The sequence below is a fragment of the Saccopteryx bilineata genome, chromosome 7, assembly GCF_036850765.1.
Source record: "Saccopteryx bilineata isolate mSacBil1 chromosome 7, mSacBil1_pri_phased_curated, whole genome shotgun sequence".
NCBI lineage: Eukaryota > Metazoa > Chordata > Mammalia > Chiroptera > Emballonuridae > Saccopteryx > Saccopteryx bilineata.
In genome coordinates this window covers 87,511,615-87,538,745 of record NC_089496.1, presented here as the reverse complement: position 1 = coordinate 87,538,745, position 27,131 = coordinate 87,511,615, and the positions used below count along the sequence as shown (strand labels likewise).

Below are 27,131 nucleotides of genomic sequence, written 5' to 3'. Positions count from 1 at the left end.
ATGTCCTCCCTTTTCTAGTTTATTCTTTCCTCCTGTTCCCAGCAGAAACCTTTTGGTTTTTCCGTCATTTCTGGATCTGGTTCAGGATTGTCATGATGAACAGTCATTCCGTGTGTACCTGGTCACTTTATTATAAAGCAAGGCCAAGTAATCATATTAATAGTATAAAGTGCTAAAAAAAAGGTTGCCACAAACACACCATAATGCTATCCTGTATAAACCATTATCAGACTGCACATGCCCGAGGCCCACCGTGTTTTCTCTGTGTAAGGCAAAGTGAATGCCTGGGTCTCCGCTGCTCCCTTTCGGATTCACCCTCGGAAGTCCACGCCACACTCACCCAGCATTGCTCTGCTGCCTCGTCCCGGAAGAAGGGGGAGCTTTGGATTCTGCTGCTTCTGTATCCTCCGTGGGTTACTCTATGGCTGGATACTTTTTACCCACCATTACTTCAAACCAATCTTTGCCCCGCCCCCCAACCAATCTTAAACTCTGCTACCTGGCCTGCAAGTCTGATCCAATCTACCATATATACTAATACTAATTTGCTTCCCTGTCTCCACTTTTTGCTCTAATCACATGGATCTCTTTTTATTTTCTATAACAATAATGGAAGCAATAAATATATTGTGAATTATAATTATGAGTATTTCTTCTTCCCATTTTACTGAGTTTCATTCAAAAATGAAAAAAGAATAATAAGACAAATATCCATGTATCCAACACTCAGTTTAAGACTTATAAAGCTGAGTTGGTTTCTATATTCTACCTCCTTTTGGCCTTTTATAGACCTTCTTGTTCTAATGACTAAAATAAAGGAAGAAAAGGAAGGAGGGAGGGAGGAAGGAAGGAAGGAAGGGAAGGAAGAAGGAGAAAAGGAAAAGGAAGAGGGAAGGGAGGGAGAGAGGGAAGGAAGATTGATTACACCCAAGAAAGAAAGAAAAATTGATTATGCCCTGGCCGGTGGGCTCAGTGGTAGAGTGTTGCTTGGAGTGTGGAAGTTCCGGGTCCAATTCCCCGTCAGGGCACACAGGAGAAGCCACTATCTGCTTCTCTACCCCTCTCTCTTCCTCTCCCACAGCCATGGCTTTAGTGGTTTGAGCTAGTTGGCCCCAGGCGCTAAGGATGGCTCCATGGCCTTGCCTCAGGCACTGAAATATAGCTCAATTGCCGAGCATCAGATGGGCAGAGCATTGCTCTGTAAGTGGCTTGCCAACACCCAGTAGGTTGCAGGCAGGAGCCTCTCTGCCTCCCGCCTCCCTACCTCTCACTTAAAAAAAATAAAAAAGATTCCCTTTTATTTACATATGACAATGATACCATGATTGTCATCTAAAAAAAGAAGCAGTAACTTCATAATATAATCAGTAATCTAGTCAATATTCAAAGTTGCCCCATTTGTCTCAATTTTTTTAAACAATCAATTTGCTTGAATTGGGATCCAAGAAATGTATACTGTACACATAGCATTTAGTTAATGTTTCTTAAGTGGCTTTTATGCCCTTAAGCATAACTTCCCTTTTCTTTTTAAGTTTAATGTTTTGATTACCATTTATTTGTTGAAAAAACTAGCTTTTTGTTTCCCACATTCTGGAATTTTAAAAATGGCTTTTGACAAAACTTGATTGACCTATGGTGAGTAAACTCACCCTTTCTCCTGTCGGTCACTACAGGAGCTTCCAAGTTGCTCAGCTTCCATAAATAGAAAGGTTGAACTGACCCACATAGCTTAGTCTGGCTCAGAGGTCATTTCTGAGGAGTCTTCCAAAATGTCCCAGGTGTCAGGGACTGACATTATCAACAGCAGACCATCTCTATTTCAAAACATTTGCCTCTGAAGGAATTTTATAACTTCTATATGGCCAGGCATTTTCCTGTTCCCTTGCGTTATGGGAGCAAGTTGAGAAGTGAGTCGTCTGGTGGTTTTCTTCTTTTAAGCAGTGTTTGTTTCTTTAAGGATTGCTGGGCTCAGTGCCAGAACCTCCTTGGGATATTACTGTCTTACACTCTAGATCTGCTTATCAGGAAACAGAATCCTGGAGGGTCAAGTAAGAGGAGAATGAGTTTACATTAAAACCAGACTTTTGTAGTACCTGTTGGGGTCCTGTATTCTTGAGAAGCTAGCTAGGCTGTGAGGCATCATACAAATACTTATGTTTCTCAAACCCATAGTTTTATATTACCTGTTCTTTTTGCTACTACTACCTAGTTGTTGATCAGACATTATATCTGGACCACTGTAGACATGAAGAGAACCAATTTTGGTTTTGTTTTCTTTTATTTTTCAGTTTTGCTGCCTTGACCTGCTATTCAGCTGTGATAATTCTTCAGGGTAGTGAGTCAATGTTAAAATAGAAGGAATAAAAATTGTTGAAGTATGAACCTAGGTTTGTATTTACTTATTTGAAGGTTGTAAGAATAAAGTATCTCAATGTCAGCATTTTCATCTAGTTTTAAAGCCAAAGGGTTAATAAAAATAAAGCAAGGCTAAAAATCTAATGCAGAATGAGAAAGACATTCAATAAGTTTATTACAACCCTACTTTTACTTTTATTACAGGACTAATTGGTTATTTTAAGAAAGACATTTGCTTTAAGTAAAGGCATTGATAATAGTAAATTAATGAAAATCATGTTAAATTTTACCAATATGTCCATTTTTATAGTCCATAAATAGGAGTCAGGTTTGGCCAATATTCTTTTCTGGTGACTTCGAATGATTAAAAATTAAAATATAATTATTCACAATAAAAATATTAACCAGAGGTGATTTGCGATTTATTGATTATTCTTTGTTGCAGTGATCATTTAACAATAAAAAAAGACACTTCATATTCGTACCCAATTACGGTAGCCGTCATACACACGTGAAATAATGTGTTTGGAAAATGGTTTGTAGACGTAGTTGTGTCGTATTGTTAAGCTGTGGCTTGCAGAGAACTGCCAGTGTTTTGGTGAGGCTAGAGCTCATGGTGTATGGTAGTTCAGGAAGAGAGTGTTCAGGAATGAGGTAGGGATCAGGTCATGATGGGCTTTGTATGGTCTACAAAGGAGTTTTAGTGGTGGTTTCCTACAAGCGAGGGATGGCAAGCCCTGTGCAACTTCAAGAAGTAGAGAATGATGAGATTTTGTATTTAAAAAGAGCATCCTAGTTGCAGTGTGGAGCAGAGGGAGGTGAAACTGGTAGGTACCCATTTGGGAAGCTATCACAGTAGTCCCAAAGAAAAGATGGCAAGAGTCAAGTGGGACACTGGCAATCTCAAATATGTACATTTCAAGCCCCAAAGAAAACTGTAAAAGGTTGTTGCATTTGAAGGATTTAACAGTAATGCCAATGGTTTTCCTAGAAGTACAGGATAATTTTTTTGGAAGAGTAAATCAATTAATTTCATATCCCTCTTCTATCCCTGGAAGGCATTTGGCAAAGGTTTTCTTGGACCCATATGCAAAGATCTCGTTTGTAAACTGCTGCCAAATCCTTGTGGGTCTGTTGTGAATACACAGCTCATTTAGAGCTTAGAGTCGAGGGGGATGTCAATTGCTTTGTCCTTGTGTCCAGTAACCACAGAATTACATTACTCCCCCTTCCTCTCAAGAAGACAATAGCAGTTTTGAGCAGTTAGTCCCTCCCAGAAGTTGCTGCCTCATCTGTATTATTTATGTTACAATCAGTCTGGGTGATGACTGGAGTCCTCCTCCGCCTCCCCCCTACCACTCCCCTCTCCCTCCCTCTCTCCCCCATCTTTTCCTCCTCCATTATCATCAGGCCTTTCTCATACCAGCATTTACTGAGTGCTTACTGTTTGCCAGGAACTGTATTAAATGCTTCACTGACATTCTCAAATTTAATCCTCGTAACTGCCTATGAAGTAAATTACTATTATTTTCTTCGGTTTACAGACGGGCAAACTGAGCTAAGGTTCAGGAGGGTTTAAATAACTTGCCTAAGGTGACATAGCTCGTGAAGAGGAAAGGCAGAGCCAGCGACTGCACCTAATTCTTTCTGACTTTTGAGTCTGAGCTCTCAACTGTTACGAATGTAGTTATTACTTAATACAATTTAATAACAAATATTATTTCTCTTTTTAAATTAGCCCTTTTATGTAGCCCTGCCCAGTGAACGTCCATGTAATCACTATATTACCTACCTCCCCTCCATTCCTAGGGCAGAGCAGGTATAAAACACAAGTGTAGACCATTTTCAGACATGAAGTGCAGGAAAACTTCACAGGGGGAGGCGTAGAATACAGAAGCTATTTAGATTTCTAGCTTTTTTCAAGGTAGATTATTCATGTACAGCTTCACTGTTTTGCTTGAAGTATAGAAATTTCTGAAATAGAGAAACAAATTTTTAAAAACTGATGTAACTCACATACCATAAAATTCACCCCTTTAAAGTGTGTGATTGCCTGACCAGGTGGTGCCACAGTGGATAGAGCGTCGGACTGGAATGCAGAGGACCCAGGTTCGAGACCCCAAGGTCGCCAGCTTGAGCACAGGCTCATCTGGTTTGAGCAAAGCTCACTAGCTTGGACCCAAGGTTGCTGGCTCAAGCAAGGGGTTACTCGGTCTGCTGAAGGCCCACTGCGGTCAAGGGACATATGAGAAAGCAATCAATGAACAACTAAGGTGTCACAACGAAAAACTGATGATTGATGCTTCTTATCTCTCTCCGTTCCTGTCTGTCTGTCCCTGTCTATCCCTCTCTCTGACTCTCTCTCTCTGTCTCTGTAAAAATAAATAAATAAATAAAGTGTGATTGAGTGGGGTTTTTATTTATTTTTATTTTTTGTATTTTTCTGAAGCTCGAAATGGGGAGAGACAGTCAGACAGACTCCCGCATGCGCCCGACCGGGATCGACCCGGCACGCCCACCAGGGGCGATGCTCTGCCCACCAGGGGGCGATGCTCTGCCCCTCCGGGGCTTCGCTCTGCCACCCACTCTAGCGCCTGGGGCAGAAGCCAAGGAGCCATCCCCAGCGCCCGGGCCATCTTTGCTCCAATGGAGCCTTGGCTGCAGGAGGGGAAGAGAGAGACAGAGAGGAAGGAGGGGGGGGGGTGGAGAAGCAAATGGGCGCTTCTCCTGTGTGCCCTGGCCGGGAATCAAACCCGGGTCCCCCGCACGCCAGGCTGATGCTCTACCGCTGAGCCAACCGGCCAGGGCCAAGTGGGATTTTTTTTAGCATATTCATAAAGTTCTGCAACCATCATCACGGTCTAGTTCCATCTGGAACATTTGCATTGCCCTGAAAGGAAACCCATACTCATTAACAGTCATTCCCCATTTCTCCCTCCTGGGATACTTTTCAAACCTATTCTATGCCAAAATACATCCCAAAGCTATGAAAAATATTTTGAGAATATCTATCCAAAACCCCCCTCTCATTAATGCAGATAACAACACTTGTGTGTAGTTTACGTAATGTACTAGTCTAAGTGGTTTACATATATTTACTCATTTAAATTTCACTATGACCCGATGAGGCAGGTTCTGTTAGTAAACCTATTTTTACAGATGGGGAAGTTAAGCCACAGAAGTTAAGTAAGTTGCCTCAAATCATTTAACTATGCGAAGGGTTGGAGCTAGCATATGCATCTGAGCCATCCGGCCCTGTACTGTGTGCTCTTAATTAATATTGTATGTTTTAAGCTGATCATATTTCAAAATGGTCTGAAGACCTTGGAAGCATTATGCCAAGTGAAAACAGCCAGTCGCAAAAGGCCACATAGTGTATGAAATGTTCAGAAAAGGCAAATCTATAGAAACAGAAAGTAGATTAGTGGTTGCCTAGGCTGGAGGTGGGTGGGAGAGTATTGCGGGAAATGGGAAGTGACTGCTATTGGAGATGGAGTTTCCTCTCAAGATAGTGAAAATGTTCTAATATTGATAGTTCTGAAGGTTGTGAATATACTAACACCTTATGAGTTACACACTTTAAATGAATTGTATAGTATGTGAATTATAATTCAAGAAACCTGTTTTAAAATATGTATGAAGGCCCTGGCTGGTTGGCTCAGTGGTAGAGTGTCGGCCTGGCGTGCAGAAGTCCCGGGTTTGATTCCTGGCCAGGGCACACAGGAGAAGCGTCCATCTGCTTCTCCACCCCTCCCCCTCTCCTTCCTCTCTGTCTCTCTCTTCCCCTCCCGCAGCCGAGGCTCCATTGGAGCAAAGATGGCCCGGGCGCTGGGGATGGCTCCTCGGCCTCTGCCTCAGGCGCTTGAGTGGCTCTGGTCGCAACAGAGCGATGCCCCGGAGGGGCAGAGCATCGCCCCCTGGTGGGCGTGCTGGGTGGATCCCCATCAGGCGCATGCGGGAGTCTGACTGTCTCTCCCTGTTTCCAGCTTCAGAAAAATACAAAAAAAAAAAAAAATATATATATATATATGTATGAAGAGAAACAATAGACTCTTTATCTTCATCTGAAAAATTATATATATATACACACACACACATATATGCATATAAACACACTTTCGGTTCCCCTTTATTTAGGGTGCTCAGTCGTTTGCATCCAGTTCTCATTCTGACCATTATACTTTCCTACTCAAACATTTCAGGTGCTTCCAGGTACCTAAAAATCAAAGTCTAACATTGCTAACCTGATAGTTAGGCCTGTGAGACCTTGTACAGCTCTGTGGGAAAGAGTAGCATGATCACTGGGGATATGAATATATATTATATTTTGATATATAACTTTAAGTAGTTCAGTGTGTTAAATCACTCTGCAGATATTTATGGAGGCCCTTCTGTGTACCAGGTGTGCTTTATGTGCTTGAAAGACATCAGTGAATAAAATAGGCAAAAAGGATCCCTGTCCTGCAGGGCATACAGGGGATAAGGACTCACCTTATAGACTTCACAGAGGGAGTATCATTTGAATTGGATCTTAAAAGAGAATAGACATTTACTCAGGTGATGAATTATGTGTATTTGATGGAAGAGTGAGATGCTGAGCTGCTCCAGTCAAAACATCCAACATCTATATTGTTCTTTTCTTTATTGGCTGTATAGCAAACAACTACAAAATCTCAATAGCTTATCACAAGCATTTATTTTTATAGGTCTGAAGACTGGCTGCAGTTTGGTTGATCTAGTCTGGACCAGGCAGAACTTTATAGGTTTCCATTCAAGTTCAAGTGTCTTCATTCTGGGAGCTCAGGCTAAAGGAACAGTGACTTCTCCTGGTAGTTTAGAGGAGCACAAGGGGACAGTCTAAACCAGAAAACATGGTTTAAAGCTTCACTTATGTTATCTTCATTTTTCAAGTCACATGGCCAAGTCCAACAAAATGTTTCAGGGAAGTTCACTCTGTCCACAGTGGGAAGCACTGTACTATATACAGCACAGGGTATGGGCATATAATTCTATTAAAAGAAGGTAAAGATTTTGAATAGCAATTTGATCTACAGAGTGTATGTTATAAACACAAGAAATAGCTGAACCCAGCATGAACATGGATGTGAATGGACATGGGTATAGGAATGACTGAAAATTGTCAGGGTATGCCAAGAATATTAGAAGATTAGGGACAAATTGTGAATTCTGGTGATTCACTGATTCTTGGCTTATTTTAATTCAGTGTTGCTGGTATGAATTTTAATTACACCACTGTGGTATAAAGATATTAAGTATATCTTGATTTATCTAAATCATACTTGACCTATTCTACGTTCTCCTCCACCTGGTGGTTGGAAGGTTAGTTTCCGGCATCATTGGAGCCCGTCTTCCTTCCCTGCTCCCAGTGGCATCAGAGAGATTCCTAGATCTAGGACATGTTTCTAGAAAACGGGATTGGAAGAGCTGAGTCTTTAGGTTACAATGGCTGCTTCCTAATATTACAAAAAAACCTACCATTCACATATACAAACTTAGATTTAGACAGTTAAAAAAGTTTTAATCTATGTATCCAAGAAGTTTAATATGAAACATTTTCAAATAAAAAATATTACAAAATGGTTCTGTCTCTGAGGGAGTAACTGGTATCAGACTTGTACTTTTACTGTAAACCAAACAACTATAAAACTGGGAAAAATATGTGAGACGGCTTTTTTCAGGCATTGAACAGGTGGCACAGGGATGTGATCTTGAGAAAAAGGAAACACCAGATAAGCCCTATGGTCACCCTGGCTCTTTGCCTGGAGGCACTTTCCCAACTACAGCCCAGGGATGGAGAGCAAGTGGATGCAGTGGTCTCACTGAACAGACATCAGGGGTTGGGGCTAGGGCGATGGCTGAGATTGTAGGACAGGGTAAAGGAGGAACAGATTTACCTCAAGTCCTTGGCCAAGGCTGAGCTGACTCAGCAGGAGCATGCATAGGGCAGGACTTTGAGAGATCTGCTACTCAGTGGCTGCTGTGGGCCGGAGAGCTGAATAGAACATGTTAGGGTGCAGTGTTCAGAAATGTTGGCGTTCTAGACCAGCCCTAGTGAGAGACCTTGATGGTCACTTAAAGGCATTCATCTGAGACTCCAGATAGGACAACGTTAGGAATGACAACAACATCCTAGAATAAGGGCCACACTTTAATACAAAATCAAAATAGACTCACCCAATATGGCATAGAACCAAGTCTAACATGATCAAGAGGACCTTCTAGTAATTTAATGGCTTGTAAAAACAAAAATTCAACACCATTAAAGGAACCAACATAATTCAGACCATGTATAACAGATTATTCACATATTTAGCATGCTATGAAAATTACTAGAATACAAATAAGTGAAAATATGTGAAATATGCTACAATGTGACCCATCCTATAGAGGAAAAAATACAAACAACACATGATATAATGACCCAGATAATGGATTTAGCACACAAGGAATTTAAAACAACTGATATAAATATATTTCAATATTTAAAAGAAGAGATGAACATAATGAATGAGTAGATGGGGAGCATCAGCAGAGAAATTGAACTACTGAAGAGAGCCAAGTGGAAATTCTAGGACTGAAAAGTACAATTGCTGAAATAAAGATTAACTGGATGACCCTAACTGAGCAGGAGGCAGATCATCACGTTGTGCACCTTAAACTTACACAATGTTTTATGTCCAATACACACACACACACACACATACACACACACACATATAAAGAGAGATGCACTTTAAATATAAAGGCATAGATATATTGAAAGTGTAAAAAATAGAAAAAGCTATATCATGCAAATAGTAAGCAAAAAAGCTGGTGTGGCCATTTTATTTTATTTATTTTTATTTTTTTAATTTTATTTTTTGATATTTGGAGAGAGGAGAGAGAGACACAGAGAGAGAGAAAAAGGGAGAGTAAGAAAGGAGGGAGAAGCAGGAAGCATCTACTCGTAGTAGTGTCTTTCTGTATGTGCCTTAACTGGGCAAGCCCAGGGATTCAAAACGGCAACCTCTGCTCTCCAGATTGACGCTTTATCCACTGCGCCACCACAGGTCAGGCAGTGTGGCCATTTTAATTTCAGAAAAAGTAGACTCCATGGTAAGGAGCATTATCAGAGATAAAGAGGGATATTTTATTATGATAAATGGGTTAATTTATCAGGATGATATAAAAATCCTTAATGTACATTCAATTTAATAACATAGCTTCAAAATACATGAAGCAAAAACTGGCAGAATTAAAGAGAAAAACAAATCCCTATATGAGTTTGAGAGTTAACACTCCTTTGTCAGTACTGATATAGATTTAAAAATCAGCAAGGATAGCCCTGGCCGGTTGGCTCAGTGGTAGAGCGTTGGCCTGGTGTGCGGGAGTCCCGGGTTCGATTCCCGGCCATGGCACACAGGAGAAGCGCCCATCTGCTTCTCCACCCCTCCCCCTCTCCTTCCTCTCTGTCTCTCTCTTCCCCTCTCCTTCCTCTCTCTCTCTTCCCCTCCCGCAGCCGAGGCTCCATTGGAGCAAAGTTTGCCCGGGTGCTGAGGATGGCTCTGTGGCCTCTGCCTCAGGCGCTAGAATGGCTCTGATTGTGGCAGAGCAATGACCCAGATGGGCAGAGCATCGCCCTCTGGTGGGCATGCCGGGTAGATCCTGGTCGGGCGCATGCGGGAGTCTGTCTGACTGCCTCCCCATTCCCAACTTAGGCAAAATACAAAAAAAATTTAAAAAAAAATACAAGGAAAAGCCTAAAAATCAGCAAGGATATATATGATCTGAATGATGCCATCAATCACCTTAACCTAACTGATAATTATAGAAGTCTATTCTTAACAACTGCATAATATATATTCTATCTAAGTAAACATAGAGCACTCACTAGGAGCATAAAGCATCTCAATAAATTAAAAATACTTAAAATAACACAAGATATATTTTCTGACCACAGCACAATTAAACTAGAAATTAATAACAGAAAGATTTCTGGATATTTGAACTATTTGAAAAGTAAATAACTTATTTATAAATAACCTAGAGTTAAAAGAAGAAATCATATGGAAAATTAGAAAACATTTTTAGTTGAATGAAAAAGAATGCCCTACATTAGAATCTAGGATGCAGATAAAGCAGTATTTAGAGGGAAATTTATAACTTTAGATGCTTATATTAGATAGTAAGAAGGGTTTAAAATCTGTTATACAAGTATTCACAAGAATGAGAAAAAGAACAAATTAAACCTAAAGTTGAAAGATGAAATAACAAAAATAATAGAAGTCAGTGAAATAGAAAACAGAAAAACAATAGACATTTCATAAAAGCACAAGTTGGTTCTTGGAAAAGATCAACAAAATTGATAATGCCCTAGCAAGACTAAGAAAAAAGGAGAGAAAACACAAATTTCCAATATTATAGATCATACAGATATTAAAGGGTTGGTAAAGGAATATTGTGAACAACTTTATGCAGCACATTTAAGCTTGGATTAAATGGACAAATTTCTTGAAATACACAATTTACCAAAACTGAGACAGGAAGAAATAGAGAATTTGAATAGCCCTATATCTGATATCCATATAAATATATTATTTTCTTTATATTATACTGCTGCCTCTTCTCTTCTGTTAGAGATCTCTTTTATATCAGGTGAACCTTTTCATTGTTGAATTTTAGGTTTGAACATCCTGATCCAAGACATTAAATTCTTGTCATGACACTTTCTGAGGAATCCTCCATTCAATTCATTGGGCTTGCGGTGTCTGGGCAGAACTCTCTGGTACATCTTGAATAGAAACTGGAAGATTCCGTGTAAACATTTGCCTTCCAAGTTTCCTTTCTAGTTTCTATAAATGGCAAGTTTTCGTTTTTGTCATTTGTTTGTATAAAGCTACTGGTCCCTGTTTTCCAGGTGCTTGGATGTTGGTGCTCCTTAAAATGATCTAAATCACCACCCTGAGGATGGAGTTATTTTAAACTCTAATTGCACAGTTGTTTTTTTTCTCTTTATTTTTTTTCCTCCAAATTGTTACTTTTCTGAATTCCTTTCCTGAGTCTTCTAAAATACCAAGAATTCTTTAATACTGTAAGAGAGGCTGAAGGGCAGAGACACTCCCCCTGTCCTTTTTAATCTTCTTTAGCAGAAAAAACTAGCTTGTACGTACTTCAAACAGATAAGGAAAAGAAACAAGATGCCTATCGCCGGATCTCGGTAACATTTATCCTCCTAGCTTGGAACCCTGGGTTAGTAAATGTTCTTGGCCTCTCCTGGAAACTGTCTGAAGCGCTGCCTGTTTTCACGTGTTGGGCTCCTTGCTAGATGCAGCCTCACCCTAAAGTTTCATTTTAGAGTTTTACCTGACTCTGCACTTCTGCAACTGCTATCGTATGAATTATCTGGGCATGTATTACATGTGCAGTGTAGGGAAGCTGTTAGTGTTAATGTGTCACTAAGCTGCTTAGCTCAGACATGTCCAACGTATTTACTTATGAGTCAGTGATTCTTAAATTTCCTCCGTAATTGAGATTCATGAATCAGAAATGTGAATCTGAGAGAGTATTTAAGGAACTCTTAGGTTACCCCATTTGAACATGTTTCTTTACTGTCAATTTCTTAAAATTTGGTAGGTCTTGGAAACTTCCTCCACTAGTGTAGTTTCATCAAAAGACAAAATTGATGTAGAGGTTCATAAACAAATTTTTTAAAAGCAGCACCTTAATGTTGGGGTGGGAGGTAAGGGTAGAATCCTTATGTTGGTGAAAACGGCTATACCATAAGAGTCAATCTTGAAACTTCCTTAGTTTAAATATATATGTATTTGGGTGTTTTAATTAAGAGCTGTTCAGTTTAAATTCTGAAAAGGACCAATGGGACCATCCATAACTGGCAGAAATTCTGATGTACATCTTGTTCCGTCTGTTGCAGTTATTGCTTTCCAACTTGGAACGTTTGAAAGAAGCAAAATCTAATATACATTGTAAGACAGTTTATGAGAGCAGATTCCTTTCCTTTTCTTCCCTCATTTCTCAGATCATCCCACCTAAGTAAGACAGACAGGCTTTCATTTTCTCTTACAGTCCTACATTCCGTAGCCTGTTTAACCGAAGGACATGAATCAGTGTTGCTGTCATCAGGAGGGCGGGGGTAGGCTGAAGAGGCTGGAGGAGGACACTGGGCCCAAGCCTCACTCCTCAGCCTGGGGGGTGGAGGGGTGGGGAGCACAGTCCAGATGAGTTCTTCTCTTCCTCTTGACCCGCTGCAAGTTCTCAGAGTAATTACCTGTTAGTGACTGCTGACCTTCTGTCCAAAATGAGCTCCAGTGACACAAACCAGAGGAGGAAATGCTGTTTTCCTAGCTTTTCACATTTCCTTCCTGAAAAAGTTTAGGCTTCATTTTATGACACCTTTTATCCTATCACATGAAGGAAAGTGACTTCTTTTTAGCCCTATATTGTCAAGAATAAGAAAACTATGCTGTTCTTCTTGTGATTAAATATTCTCATTGCTAGGGCTTGAAATTTTAAAAATGGATTCCCATTCCCAAAAGATAATGTTTTCTGGAGATTTCAGTTCCAAGACATGGAAATTTCCCAAAGCTCACAAAAGCATGTTCCTCTGGAGGAAGCCATACTGCAGAGTCCCCGCAAAGAGCACGTCCCCCCGGCCCCTCAGGTGGGTGGAGGTACCCCTGCCCCCAGCAACGCTCTGTGGGAGCAGATGACACGGAACCCTCCAGATGTTTTTTCTGGGAGTCTTGGATTTAGACTTGTTATGAATTGGAAATATTAAGAAGAATGTAGAAAATGTCATTATTGCTTTCTGAAAGAATATAGTAAATTTTTTCATCTCTCGCACTTTGTACCCTACTTTTCTAGTGGCATAATAGACTGCTCAGAATTTCACAATGGGAATTTAGAGTCTGAGTCCTATGGAACAAACTCATCAAAAGTGGGGGTAGTTTGGGGAGAGGGCGACCCAGGCATCAGTATTTTTCTAAATATATACTTTTTAAAGCCTTCGATATGTGTATCTCTAGCTCTGTCTCTTGCCTAGATTTAGAATGGTAGGTTTAGGAAACTAACTTTGTAGTTTCCTATACTCTCCCTATTTTGTTTTCAAGGATGGTTCTCATAAATCCCAAAAATCCTTTTGGGCATGTATCCATCCAGGGGCCCAGCACACTGTAGAAGGCAGACCAAAATTGGGTAATTTGAGGAGGTCCTACTTAAAATGGAATGGACAAATTTTGAGGGAAATAACAAAGAATTATACTGTACCCCAGAGCTAGCAAGAGAGCCACCCCAGGCCTGAGGGCCAGGGAACCGGTGGTTACCTGACTCAGGGGAGGAGCTGTTTGTGGGGGGCCTTCTGAAGTAGCTGTGGCCTCTAGTAGAACTAAGTAGCCAATTCACAGCCCAGCATGACGGGACCAGGGGATTAAATGCCTCAGCCTCACCGCCCTCTACCTTCAGACCTCCTGCTGGGGTCACCCATTGTCTGAGCCCAGCTGGAAGCCAGAGACCGGGCAGAGCCTCGGTGTGGTTCTTGGGGGCCAGGGTGGGGAGTGTGGGGGACAGACCTGGGAGAGGAAGTGGGAGACAGCACCTGCTTGTCATTCAGGGTCCTCAGTCTGTCCCAGGTTCAGACCTCTTCTCTAAAGGCTGCATTGGATATGACTTGTTTTGTTGTTTGATAACAAATCTATCAGGGTAAATGTTTATAGTTTGTGGCAGGGTAAATGTTTATAGTTTGTGATCTCAGGAGATATTTAGTAAAGTATGTCCAAACTTGTAGATATGTTGCTTCTTAAACATTACTGAAGTTTCCCAGACCTTCTTTTATATCCTCTTACATTTTATGACATACATTTGGAAAAATCTTTTTATTGTGATAAACATATATCATAGAATTGACCATTTTACCGATGTAAGGGTACATTTCTCTGGCATCAAGTGCATTCATATTGCTGTGCAGCCCTCACCACCGACCATTTTCAGAACTGAAACTGGACCCATTCCCCTCCCCTGCCCCCTGGTAACCACCCTTCTACTTTTTGTTTCTATGAACTTGACTACTCTTGACACCTCATGTTAGTGAAATTATATAGATAGTGTTAGTCTATTTGTGACTTAGCATAATGTCCTCAAGGTTCATTCCTGTTGTAGCATGTGTCAGATTGTCCTTTTAAAGGCTGAATAATATTTCATGATATGTATACATTGCATCTTGTTTATCCATTCATCTATTAAAGGGCTCTTGGGGTGGCGCAGTGGATAAAGCATCGACCTGGAATGCTGAGGTGGCAGGTTTGAAACCCTGGGCTTGCCCGGTCAAGGCACATATGGGAGTTGATGCTTCCTACTCCTCCCCCCTTCTCTCTTTCTCTCCTCTCTAAAATGAATACATAAAATCTTTTTAAAAAAAAGGACTCTTGGGTTGCATGATTCACATTTTTAAATGTTATTTTATTTCTGAGTATGAATACCTTTACTCTCATGGTTTTACCTTCGACATGTGCAGTGTGATGTCTCACAGATCTACAGGCTGAGGTAAGGCTTGTAGGAGCTGAGACATGAATGGCGAGGAGGGTTGGGGAGGAGAGGGGCCATCACTGGAGGAAGTGGAGAGTGGGGAGTATTTAAATGTGTGGAAAGACAGGAAGACACCCCCCCCCCATGGACAAAAGAAATAGCAAATAAACAAAAAGGTTCTGAACAGGACAGAGCTTTATGAAGCGGAGAGTGTTTTGATTGGGTAGCACTGCACTGAGGACTATGTATGAGTAAGTGGGGTAAGATATGGTTTAAAAACATTTGAAGTTTGACCTAAAAAAAAGGGTACTGTGCCAGACAAGTTTAGAAAATCTGAATTAAAAAGGGTTCTTGGCTAGATTGTCTTAGTCTCTGATATAATAGTATTTTTATACCCCTCCAAGACCAATTATAGTTTATAATCCAGGCAGTCTCTCTCTAAAATCAGCCTAAGAATCTCCTTCTAAGATTAGTGGTCTGGCCTGACCTGTGGTGGCACAGTGGGATAAAGCGTCGACCTGGAACACTGAGGTCGCCGGTTCGAAACCCTGGGCTTGCCTGGTCAAGGCACATATGGGAGTTGATGCTTCCTGCTCCTCCCCCTTCTCTCTCTCTCTGTCTCTCTCTCTCACTACTCTCTCTCTAAAAAAATCAATAAATAAAATATTAAAAAAGAAAAAAAAAAGATTAGTGGTCAATGGTCAGGCTATCTGCTGGGTTTTGTTTTTTCCTGTGTGGGGTAGGTACTTTGGGATAAGAGTCTGGTTGCTTAGCCTTAGGACAATAGAGGAGAGTCTAAATGCTCTTGTCAGCCACCAACAGGATTAGAGAGTAAACGTTTAAAGAATACTGGGTTAAAGGGTCATCAGATGATCAGCCTACGCACCAGGGCCAAAATCTTAGCCTACATAGGAATTTGACTCCATTTAACTTGATAAATATTTGTTGAATAGGTGCAAATACAAAGGTCTTGTAAATTCTTAAGCAACTGAACAAAAATTAATGGTTTAAAAGATTAACCAGGTTCACTGACCAATATTATATCTTTGGCCAAGAAGAGAGGAAAGGGTACTTTCAGAAAAACTCTATAAACAAGTAATCAACTCTAGTTAAGATGGACATGCTGAAGTACAGGGGAAATGTCTGTGGTTTATTTTTAAATGCATCAAAAATAAAATAAAACACTATTTGAAATGCATCAAAAATAACATGAGTTGACAGATAAAATTATAAGACGATAAGTGATTAAAGCAACTGCTCTAAGATATAAATAGTGGAATCTCAGAGATGGGTGTAAAATTTTTTTCAATTCACTGAAACTTTTTGTAATAAAATTTTGGAGAACCAAAGAGACGAAAATGAAAGTCTAGAAAATTTTGAAGGAAGAATCAATTAAGATTTAAGAGAAGCAATGTTTATAGTAAAAATAACATGGGCATTGGAGGCAAACACATCTGAGCTCTGGTTCTGGCTTAACTAGAGAGTTAAGTATATTGCATATCAATAGCCCTGGGATTTGAACCCATGCGCCCTGACTCTCGTGCCTTGGTCCCTACCTTGCAGTGGAGTGATGATACAAGCTCCTAGCTCAGTGTCCGGCATGTTTTAGGTTCTCAAATGATAGTTGTTGCCATTAGTGTACCATCTGCCAGCTGCAGAGGATGAAGTGGAGAAGTCTAAGATTTTAATGTTTGGGCCCTGGCCGGTTGGCTCAGTGGTAGAGCGTCGGCCTGGTGTGCAGGGGACCCGGGTTCGATTCCTGGCCAGGGCACACAGGAGAAGCGCCCATTTGCTTCTCCATCCCCCCCCCCCCCCTCCTTCTTCTCTGTCTCTCTCTTCCCCTCCCGAAGCCAAGGCTCCATTGGAGCAAAGACGGCCTGGGCGCTGGGGATGGCTCCTTGGCCTCTGCCCCAGGCGCTAGAGTGGCTCTGGTCTCGGCAGAGCGACGCCCCGGAGGGACAGAGCATCGCCCCCTGGTGGGCAGAGTGTCAGCCCCTGATGGGTGTGCCGGGTGGATCCCGGTCGGGCGCATGCGGGAGTCTGTCTGTCTCTCCCCATTTTCAGCTTCAGAAAAAAAAAAAAAAGATTTTAATGTTTGATATGGAAGATTTATATGACACTGTTTTGCAAGCTGGAAAGTAAAAGTATTTGTGGAGAAGAAATGATTTAATTTTAGAAAAGTGGAAGGAAAGATTTTGCTATGAAGGGTTTCATATATTTTTCTAAAGTTCAATAAATGCTCTGCTACCAAATATTTGAGTGTGTTGCATGTGCTGAGCACTGCTGTAGACCAGTGGACAAAACATACGAAAGTCTCTTTCCTTATAGAGGTTCACATTCTACAGGGTGAAGAATTAAGGGTCTTTATAGCTCCAGCACAGAGTGACTCTGCAAACGTGGACATGCAGTGAGAGAAGAAAGTGTTGTTTTCACAGCCGACTTCTGACGTCTGTGACACCATGCCGCGTAGGCAGTTCTTTCCTCTGCTTTCTCTCAAGCCCATCTGTGCTCTGGTTTCCTCTGTACTTCTTTCGACTTCCATCTGGAGTTGGTGGAACAGCTTATATAAGCTGTTTATGATTGTTTCAAAATATATGTTCAGGCTTCTAAAATGAGCCAGATAGGAACAATTATAGTGGCTTTTCATAGTGTATTCTATGAACAGAGAAGACTGAGATGAAATTCACGCTATTCCATGTAAAACAGAGGACATTAAGATATCCTTTCTGGTCTCTTGCATGAATTCTGTCATTCAGCCAGGCTGTGACTTCAGCGTCCTTCCAGGGTGTGTATCCCTTGACGATTACACACTCATTCCAATAGGGTAGGAGGTCAGTCAGTAAAAGAATTTATTGAGCCAGACCCTCCTCTGCTTCTGAGTCATTTTCTGGTAAAGCGAAGAAGTTCTCAGGGAGAAGCTTTAACTCTTTCAGATGGCAAAGGTTACTCGTCGGTGTGATAGAGTAGCTCTCTAAGTAATCCTACAGGGTTTATACCAATTCTTTACTTGGTATTTTATTTTATTTTTACATTTTTATTTATTGATTTCAGCAAGAGAGGAAGGGAGAAAGAGAGACAGGAGCATCGAGCTGTTCCTGTATGTGCCCTGAGCAGGGATCAAACTGACGACCTCTGAGCTTCAGGATGATGCTCTAACTAACTGAGCTATCTGGCAAGGGCTTTGCTTGGTATTTTAGATAACAAGGTATATATTTAATATGAGAGTGAAATGGAATTTGAGAAAATGTAGTAGGAGGAAAATAATATCCTTGTACCAATCTTGAGTTGTTTTAATGATGTAAAAATGGCTAAGAGGTTTACAAAATATTATGTTTGTTTTAGAAAAAAATATTTATGCCATCACCCTTATGTGGAAATCGGACATCTGGCAACTTCAGCCCTTTGGAAGACAGCCAGAAACTAAGAACAGGGCCTCAGAGCACATAAAAAATAACTGTTGAAAAACTCTAGCACTAACACATGTATTTTACCACCACAGAAGAGTTTGTTGGCCTCTCATTTAGGGCTTGTTTACTTTTTATTTTTCTGGGAACGTTTGATGTTTTTGGCGGTGTATGTATGGTCTCCCCTACCCAGTAGATTATAAACAGCCATCTAGGAAGAGGTTGGAAAAGTTGACAGAGGAGATAAACTGATAGCAGAGGGAAGGCTGCCATTAAAAGAGAAAGACCTACAGTACTGGTGTTACATGTTACAACAAGGTACAGTAATGTATGGTTTTCATAATGAACTCGCAGCCATCGGCCAAAGAGTAACTCATGTGTAGTGTCTTCCTTTGAAAAAAGCAGAGATACATACTGTGTCTATTTTTAAGCATGGTCCAAATTAACCAAGTTTTGACATGTTGAAATGGTAAAGTCTGTAGTGTTTATATACTTGAAATAGTATTCTCTAGTGATTCCCTATCAGTGACACAGATTTGAGCTTGTAGCTGATTATGGAAATGATTGTGTAGTAATAATTGCTAACATTTATGGCGCTCCTATTGTACCAGCCCTGCCCTAGGATTTGGAGACAGACAGATCTGAGTTCCGAATTCTATCTCTGACTTACTGTGTCACCTTGGCCAGATGACATCACCTCTTTGAACCTGTGTCCTCACATGTAAAATAGGAACTAATAATATATAATCAGGTTGTTGTGAAGACTCAGTGAAGGAAGTACATAATACAATGAATGGCACATAGTAAATCCTCATTAAATATTAGGCATGATTATTTTATTATTATCATTATTTTATCATTATTGTTATTCTCTTGATGATATGAAAGTATGATTATCTCCATTTCTTTGAATAAGGAAACTAAAGCCTAGAGGGCTTATTTAAGTAATATGTCCAAGGTGAAATAGCTAATAAATAGTGGAGCTGGGGTTTCAACGTTGGTCTCTGACTCTGGAAGCCTCATACTCTGCATTCACATTATGCTGCCTCCTTGGTGTATGATTATAGTTAGTGTTTTGTTTTTTATTCTTAAAGAAAATATGTGGTAGGAGAGGGCAGGGGATGTGGGAAATGTTACTAGCCACTTCTCTTTTCCACTATAGACCCAAGTCATGTCATTATAGAAAAAGTCCCAGTAACACAAAGATGTTAAGTTTTTACTCAGAAGTACAAATTAAATATGTAATGTTTGTGTTGCAAAATATATATTATGCAAGATTTATGAAAATCTTATCAGTACTCTGAATTAATCTACTGAACTATTTATCATATGCTTGACGTGTTTGTCCATATCATTGTTTTTTAGATTATAAACTTAATAGCTAGAACCATCTCTTTTTTCGTAATTAGGCAGTTAGTGCTTTTTGATGTGATTGTAGTTCTATGATGAAAGTTAGAATCCTCATCTGTCCCAACACCAAATGAATATTTGACAAGTAAAGAAAAATAGACTTGGGGTCTGGACATGAAAGACCCAGGAAGACATGTAGCTAATCATGGCTGAATGTTTACAGGCGGGCATATGCCCTCTATTTATTTCCTCCGTTTCTATTGCTTATAAATATGTACTTAGGCTCCCTGACCAGATATGTCAAAGTAACGGACACATCATCTTGTTATAGCACAGGCATGGTGGTAGTACAAGAATACTATGTAAGATTGGGCCATGATGGCTTTGAACCAAAAACGCATCCTTGAGCTGGTGTAGTGTATAAAATCTTGTCTGGCCTGACCAGGTGGTGGTGCAGTGGATAGAGCGTCGGACTGGGATGCGGAAGGACCCAGGTTGGATACCCCAAGGTCGCCAGCTTGAGCGCGGGCTCATCTGGCTTGAGTAAAGAGCTCACCAGCTTGGACCCAAGGTCGCTGGCTCCAGCAGGGGGTTACTCGATCTGCTGAAGGCCCGCGGTCAAGGCACATGTGAGAAAGCAATCAATGAACAACTAAGAAGTCGCAACGCACAACGAGAAACTGATGATTGATGCTTCTCATCTCTCTCTGTTCCTGTCTGTCTGTCCCTGTCTATCTCTGCCTCTGTAAAAAAAAAAAAAAAAAAGTATAAAAAAAATTGTCTGGAAGTGCCATTCGCATAGCCCATTTTTGTTTTTTTTTATGAATTTTTACTTTTTCAGTATGTTTGAGATCTCAGCCATTGAGGCACGGTCCTGTTGCTGTTCTTTACATCATGTTCCTTTTTTCCTCCAGACACAATCTCAGGAGGTAGTAGTTGGATGCCCTGTCTCAGACTTGGCCCTGCTGCTCTAAACTGACTCTGAGCTTGGACACATCGGCTTTCTAACCTGCTCAGCCTCAGGAGCCTAATTTCTAAGATGGTTATGGGGAATAAATGAAGTGCCATATTTAAAATCCCTACTTTTTAGCCCTGGCTGGTTGGCTCAGCGGTAGAGCGTCGGCCTGGCGTGCGGGGGACCCGGGTTCGATTCCCGGCCAGGGCACATAGGAGAAGCGCCCATTTGCTTCTCCACCCCCTCCCCTCCTTCCTCTCTGTCTCTCTCTTCCCCTCCCGCAGCCAAGGCTCCATTGGAGCAAAGATGGCCTGGGCGCTGGGGATGGCTCCTTGGCCTCTGCCCCAGGCGCTAGAGTGGCTCTGGTCATGGCAGAGCGACCCCCCGGAGGGGCAGAGCATCGCCCCCTGGTGGGCAGAGCATCGCCCCCTGGTGGGCAGAGCATCGCCCCCTGGTGGGCGTGCCGGGTGGATCCGGGTCGGGCGCATGCGGGATTCTGTCTGACTGTCTCTCCCCGTTTCCAGCTTCAGGGGGAAAAAAAAAAAATCCCTACTTTTTAAATACCGTATTTTAAAAATACCCTGTTTCCTGGTACTTGAAAAATGTTCATTTCCTGATTGCCCTCTTCACGCATATTGAAAAGTCCATATTTCCCAAGTCTTTCTGTTTTTCTATAACTTGCAGGTATAGTTCACTTTTTTTGGTTCAATTCCAGAATGACTTTGAGAATCAAATAAAAAATGTATGAGGAAATTATAATTTTTAATATAAATAAATTAGACTCCTTTAATTTTTTAAGTATAGTTTTTTATTTGCCTAGCTTTGACCTTAGTAGAAGTATCTTTATATTTTAAGCTTTGTCATGCTCTATATGTTCTATGTTACATTGTCTTAAATATTTATTTATTTTGGCCTTTCTCTTCAGGTTAGAAAACATGGAGGCTGGCTCAGTGGTTCGAGCCATCTTTGACTTCTGCCCTAGCGTATCAGAAGAACTGCCGCTCTTTGTGGGAGATATTATTGAGGTGTTGGCAGTGGTGGATGAATTTTGGCTTTTAGGAAAGAAAGAGGATGTTACAGGTAAGAGGCTCATAATTCTTCATGTACAAAATGGACCTCAAGCCCTCCCTTCTTTCCATATTGAAAAGAAAGCTTGAATGGGAAGCCCAAGTCAATGAACTTCAGAATCTTTCTGTGTTTTCCATATGTATTATTTACTGTGATTTCTGCCAGCAAGGAGAGAATGTCTGTTATCATTCTGTCTCCCCTTAATGGTTCCTTGAAAAGATTGCAATGGTTAGATATCAGGGCCGCCGCCCAGTTTTCTATTCGTTTCTTCCCCATCCCTTGCCTCCCCTTTTTATCCCTTGTATTCAGCATCATTATTTCTCTTCTGAAGATATGCATTATTCCTCTTTTCAGAACCCCCCTTCTGTTTGCCATGGCCTTTCACTGCCAGTTTTTATCTCTAGTTGATGGAACATAAGGTTTTCTCCACTTTGTTTTCTCTGGCTGTCTTCTTTTAACGCTTATTAAAGGGAGTGTGATGCAGCCTGTTCACTTTTTCTAGATCCATGGTTGGCCCAAATGTATTAAAGCTGCCTGTCTTTCCCCTCTACGTATATTTTAAGTTAGAGGGTGAGAAGCAGGGAGGCAGAGAGACAAACTCCTGCATGCTCACCAACCAGGATCTACCCAGCAAGCCCCTTACCCTGCGATGCTCTGCCCATCTGGGGCTGCTGTACCATTGCTCAGCAACTGAGCTATTTTAGCACCTGAGGCAAGGCCATGGAGCCATCCTCAGCACTCAGGGCCAACTTGTTTGAACCATTTGAGCCATGGCTTCAGAAAGAGGAAAGAGAGGGGGGCGGGGAGAAGCAGATGGTCACTTCTCCTGTGTGCCCTGACCAGGAATCATACCTGGGACTTCCACACACCTGGCCGATGCTCTACCACTGAGCCAACTAGCCAGGGCCATAATATCTCTAAAGACTGAAAACTGATGGAATGATAGCATCATCTATAAATGAGCTCACTACTGCTTTCATACAGAGCTTACAAAAAGTATTTTTTTAGCTTGTTAGAAGTTGCTCGGAGGTAGAATAGGGTTATGCAGGAGATAAATGGTGATGGAAGGAGATTTGACTTGGGGTGGTGAACGCACAGTTCAATCTACAGATGATGTTTTATAGAATTGTACATCTGAAACCTATATAATTGTATTAACCAATGTCACTCCCAAAATTTGATAAAGAATCTGAACCTTTAAAAAGAAAAAAAGAAGTTGCTCATTTCCCTTTGTTCTTTGACAGAGCTGGGCACAGTGTGCTGGTTGTAGGTAGTCAGTGTTCACAGTTAAAATGATAACTTCTGCCAAGAAATATAACTACCCTTGCAGAAATTTTCAGGTCCCCTTTGTTATGCCTATATTGCTCTTCAAGTCCAGTGTTTCTCTTAATTATTTGTAGAAAGACTATATTTCCTGATGAGTTATTGGAAAACTGTACTATGAGCTTGGATATTTGTATTAAGTTGCACAATAGTAGTGAAACATTAATGTGCTGTAGGGTAGATATCTGAGGTCTCAGATGATTTCTGCGCCTTTGTAATAAAGAGTAAAATAAACTTTGTCAGAGTAAAATCTGCATCGGGAACTGTGATTCACATTATGAGGGTTTTTTTTTTTTTTTTTTTTTTTTACAGAGACAGAGAGTGAGTCAGAGAGAGGGACAGACGGGGACAGACAGGAACGGAGAGAGATGAGAAGCATCATTATTAGTTTTTCATTGCGCGTTGCAACACCTTAGTTGTTCATTGATTGCTTTCTCATATGTGCCTTGACCGCGGACCTTCAGCAGACCGAGTAACCCCTTGCTGGAGCCAGCGACCTTGGGTCCAAGCTGGTGAGCTTTGCTCAGACCAGATGAGCCCACGCTCAAGCTGGCGACCTTGGGGTCTTGAACCTGGGTCCTCCGCATCCCAGTCCGATACTCTATCCACTGCGCCACCGCCTGGTCAGGCACATTATGAGGTTTTTATGTCTTTTATTAAATAAAGAGCTTTGCAGTTTTTATTTTTAAATGGTGTTTGGGATCCTTGGAACATTTAAATAGAGAGTTATTAATGTTAAAAAATATTTTTATCAGATTTTTAGGAGCTCACAGCTGCAGAGGAAGGATGATAAAAGGGGCAGAACTGGAAGCGGGGAGGCAGGATGGGAGGTTGTTGCCATGATCTCGGTGAGAGCTGCTGATGGCTTGCACCAAGGCGGTGGGTCTGGAGGGGGGTAGACGGATACCAGCGATATTTAGAAGGTAGAATCAGTTAAACATGATGCTTTCCAGCTACAGGCTGTATCTCTCTACCACTACCTTTTGAAACCCTTCCCATCTTTAGACTCTGCTTTTTCATGTTCTTCCTGATTCATTCTCTCCCATCTCTGAAATCCTGTAGCAACTTGTGTACCTATGTTGTGACACTAGATTTTAGAATTGAATTTTTGTTTATGTCTGAACTAGATTTTCAGATCTTCGCGGGCCCAGACTGTCTTCCTTGTTTTTCCCTCTGCAGTGTGCCTTGCATAGAGTGACACCCAGTAAATGCTTATCGAATTGCATTCTCTGTGTCTTACTCCATCAGTTTTTAATTGGGCCTCATAAATGGACCTGAAAAAAGATTTATATCCTGGTACACAGACATAAAAAGAAATTTCATTATTGGAAATGTTTTCTTTTATTTTCAGGACAGTTCCCCAGTAGTTTTGTGGAAGTTTTGACCATTCCCAGCCTAAAAGAGGGAGAGAGGCTGTTTGTCTGTGTCTGTGAATTTACATCCCAGGAATTGAACAGTCTTTCTCTCCATCGAGGTAAGTTGATCATCAGGAGTACACTGTTTAAAATTAGCTTGGTGGAGTTGGTCCGTTCTGACAACTAGATCTTTTTTTGAAAATTTTATAAGTGGCTAACCTCTGGAAGGCCCTCAGCAGTCCCGAGAGAGCGCTGACAAAGACAATGACTCATATGTTAGCAGCGTTGTACAATTTCCACAGTATTTCCTCACAAATAAATCCTCATTTGGTCTTCAACAGAGACCTGGGAGGTAGCAAAGTGAGTATTTAACTGCATTTAATAAATGATGAAAATGAAATTCAAACAGTGTTACCTGCAGATAGAAGTTTTGGCCTCAGAATGTGAAGTTCTATCATCTGATTACAAGTCCAGTATTCTTTTTATTATTATTGATTTGAGAGAGAGAGAGAGAGAGAGAGAGAGAGAAACAGGAAGAGAAACATTGATTTGTTGTTCCACTTATTTATGCATTAATTGGTTGATTCTTATATGTGCCCTGACTTGGGATCAACCCCACAGCCATGGCGTATTGGGACGACACTGACGGACTGAGTTCTTCTCCTAGTGCCCCGTGCTGTGACCATGCTGCAGACTATATTTGTCTTTTTTCTTGTAAAAACTAATATTGCTCTGCTAACTACGTAACTGTTTATTAATGTATTAATGACAAAAATTGTGGTATGGAAATTAAGAGACAGATATAAAATAACCCCATTATGCTATTCTACATTAGGTAATGTTATTAAAATTCTCATCAGAACCAGTTTAAAGGTAGTTTAAAATGGATCATCATAGCCAGGTCTCGATGGTATTCCAAGTATTTCTCACTTCTTGCATTCTGATAGACATGTGAACTTCTTCAGGTAGACTATAAACTCTCTCAACAAGTATACTGATGACGTCTATGCATTTCTGCCTAAGTGTAGACACCGGTAGTGTTCCACATGCTAACAGATAGTGATCAGTGCAATTTTGTGATGACTCAGAGAGCAGTCATCATAATGGTAGAATTTATTGAATATGTTATTAATATTGTTACTTGCTCTTTTGAGCAAGTAGGGTTAAATGCTATGCACATATGAGAGAGAGAGAAGAGAGAGAGAGAGGAGGTGGGGAGAGGGAGAAATCTCACACATGTCCTTAACCCTTGGTCAGTAAGAAAGAAAATATTGGATTTTGACCTTAATCTCAAAATCTATTTTGAGAGTTTCTTGCACATCACTTTACATTGAGACTCCTTGCTAACCAGCGTTGGGAAGGCAGGCAGAAATAGATCGGCATGTTATAGCAAGAACCTTATCTGTCCCTGTCACCTCCCATTGGAGGGCTGTGATCCACATCGCCCAGTCAAAGGGTGTGGAGAAGGGCCTCCTCAGAGCTGTGCCAAGGATGTGGATGGCATGGACTTGTCCTTTCTCACATCTGGCTCCAGGAGAAGATAGTGGGGGGTAAGAATATACTGTACAGGGATATGCAGTGGAATTGAGGATGTGGCTTCTGAAAGTAGCATTTTTGTTTCATAATTACATCTTAGGCAGTCAAGTCTTAGGTACTAAAAGGAGAGATTTTCAGCTGAATGCCTTCCATGGAAAGACTTGTCTCATGTGTTCTGAACATGTTTTAAAGTTAAAATGCACCTCAGGCCTGACCAGGCGGTGGCGCAGTGGATAGAGCGTCGGACCCAGGTTTGAGTGAGGTCGCCAGCTTGAGCGCAGGCTCGTCTGGCTTGAGCAAAAGCTCACCAGCTTGGACCCACGGTCGCTGGCTTGAGCAAGGGGTTACTCGGTCTGCTGAAGGCCCACGGTCAAGGCATATATGAGAAAGCAATCAATGAACAACTAAGGTGTTGCAACGAAAAACTGATGATTGATGCTTCTCATCTTTCTCCGTTCCTGTCTGTCTGTTCCTATCCATCCCTATCTCTGGTTCTCTCTCTGTCTCTGTAAAAAAAAAATGTACCTCAGGAGTCCCAGATTCACAAGGAGACCCTGGCGTGCATCACCTGTATCAAGGTCAGGCTGGGTCCTGGAATCTGTAGATCTTATTTTGACTAGCTCTTAATCAATTAAGCCTAATGAGTTCATGATGCAAGTGGAACTCAAGGGAAGAAGTTACAGGGCAGGGAGGATACATAGGGAAGGGTTGTCGGAAGACATGTGCTGGATATCGGTGGTTCTGTCTCCTCTTCTCTGATTCGCTGCTGCCAGTGAATACCGCTGACTCTCCAGCTCCCTTGCCTTTTATGCTTTTCATCCTTTGGGCTCTCTCTGTCTTCCTATCAGAACACCCAGCCTTTAAGGATGGGGAAGTTGGAGTACCTATGCAATTTGTCTTTCTCTGGGAAGTTTAGCATGAGGCACAGAAATGGTTTTAATTCCTCTGGGAAGTTTAGCATGAGGCACAGAAATGGTTTTAATTCCTTGTGTTTTCTATACATGACAGTCCACATTAACAGGTATTAATTTTAGTGGTTGAAAACACAGTTGCTAAAAAATGAAAGTACTGTTTTATACCACATATAGTTTAATAAACTTGAGTCTAGGCTTTCTGACTTTCAAGTCCAGTGCTTGGAATGGCCCGTCTACTTCTAAGACTGAAAATTGCTTTTCCTCTTAGATCAGCCTCTCAGCTCATGAGTGGTAGGACACACTCCTTCGTTCCTGGGCTCAGGGATCCTTAATC

General features: G+C 41.2%; 1 protein-coding gene across 1 annotated transcript in view; it reads left to right on the top strand.

Moving 5' to 3' along the window:
• Nucleotides 1-27,131, top strand: part of DNMBP (dynamin binding protein) — a 118,962-nt gene that overhangs the window by 8,836 nt on the left and 82,995 nt on the right. Inside the window, exons 2-3 of the mRNA XM_066240517.1 lie at nt 21,527-21,681; nt 24,344-24,466. Of these exons, the coding sequence (XP_066096614.1) occupies nt 21,537-21,681; nt 24,344-24,466 (268 nt within the window). The 5' untranslated portion in view covers nt 21,527-21,536. The remainder of the gene's footprint in view (nt 1-21,526; nt 21,682-24,343; nt 24,467-27,131) is intronic.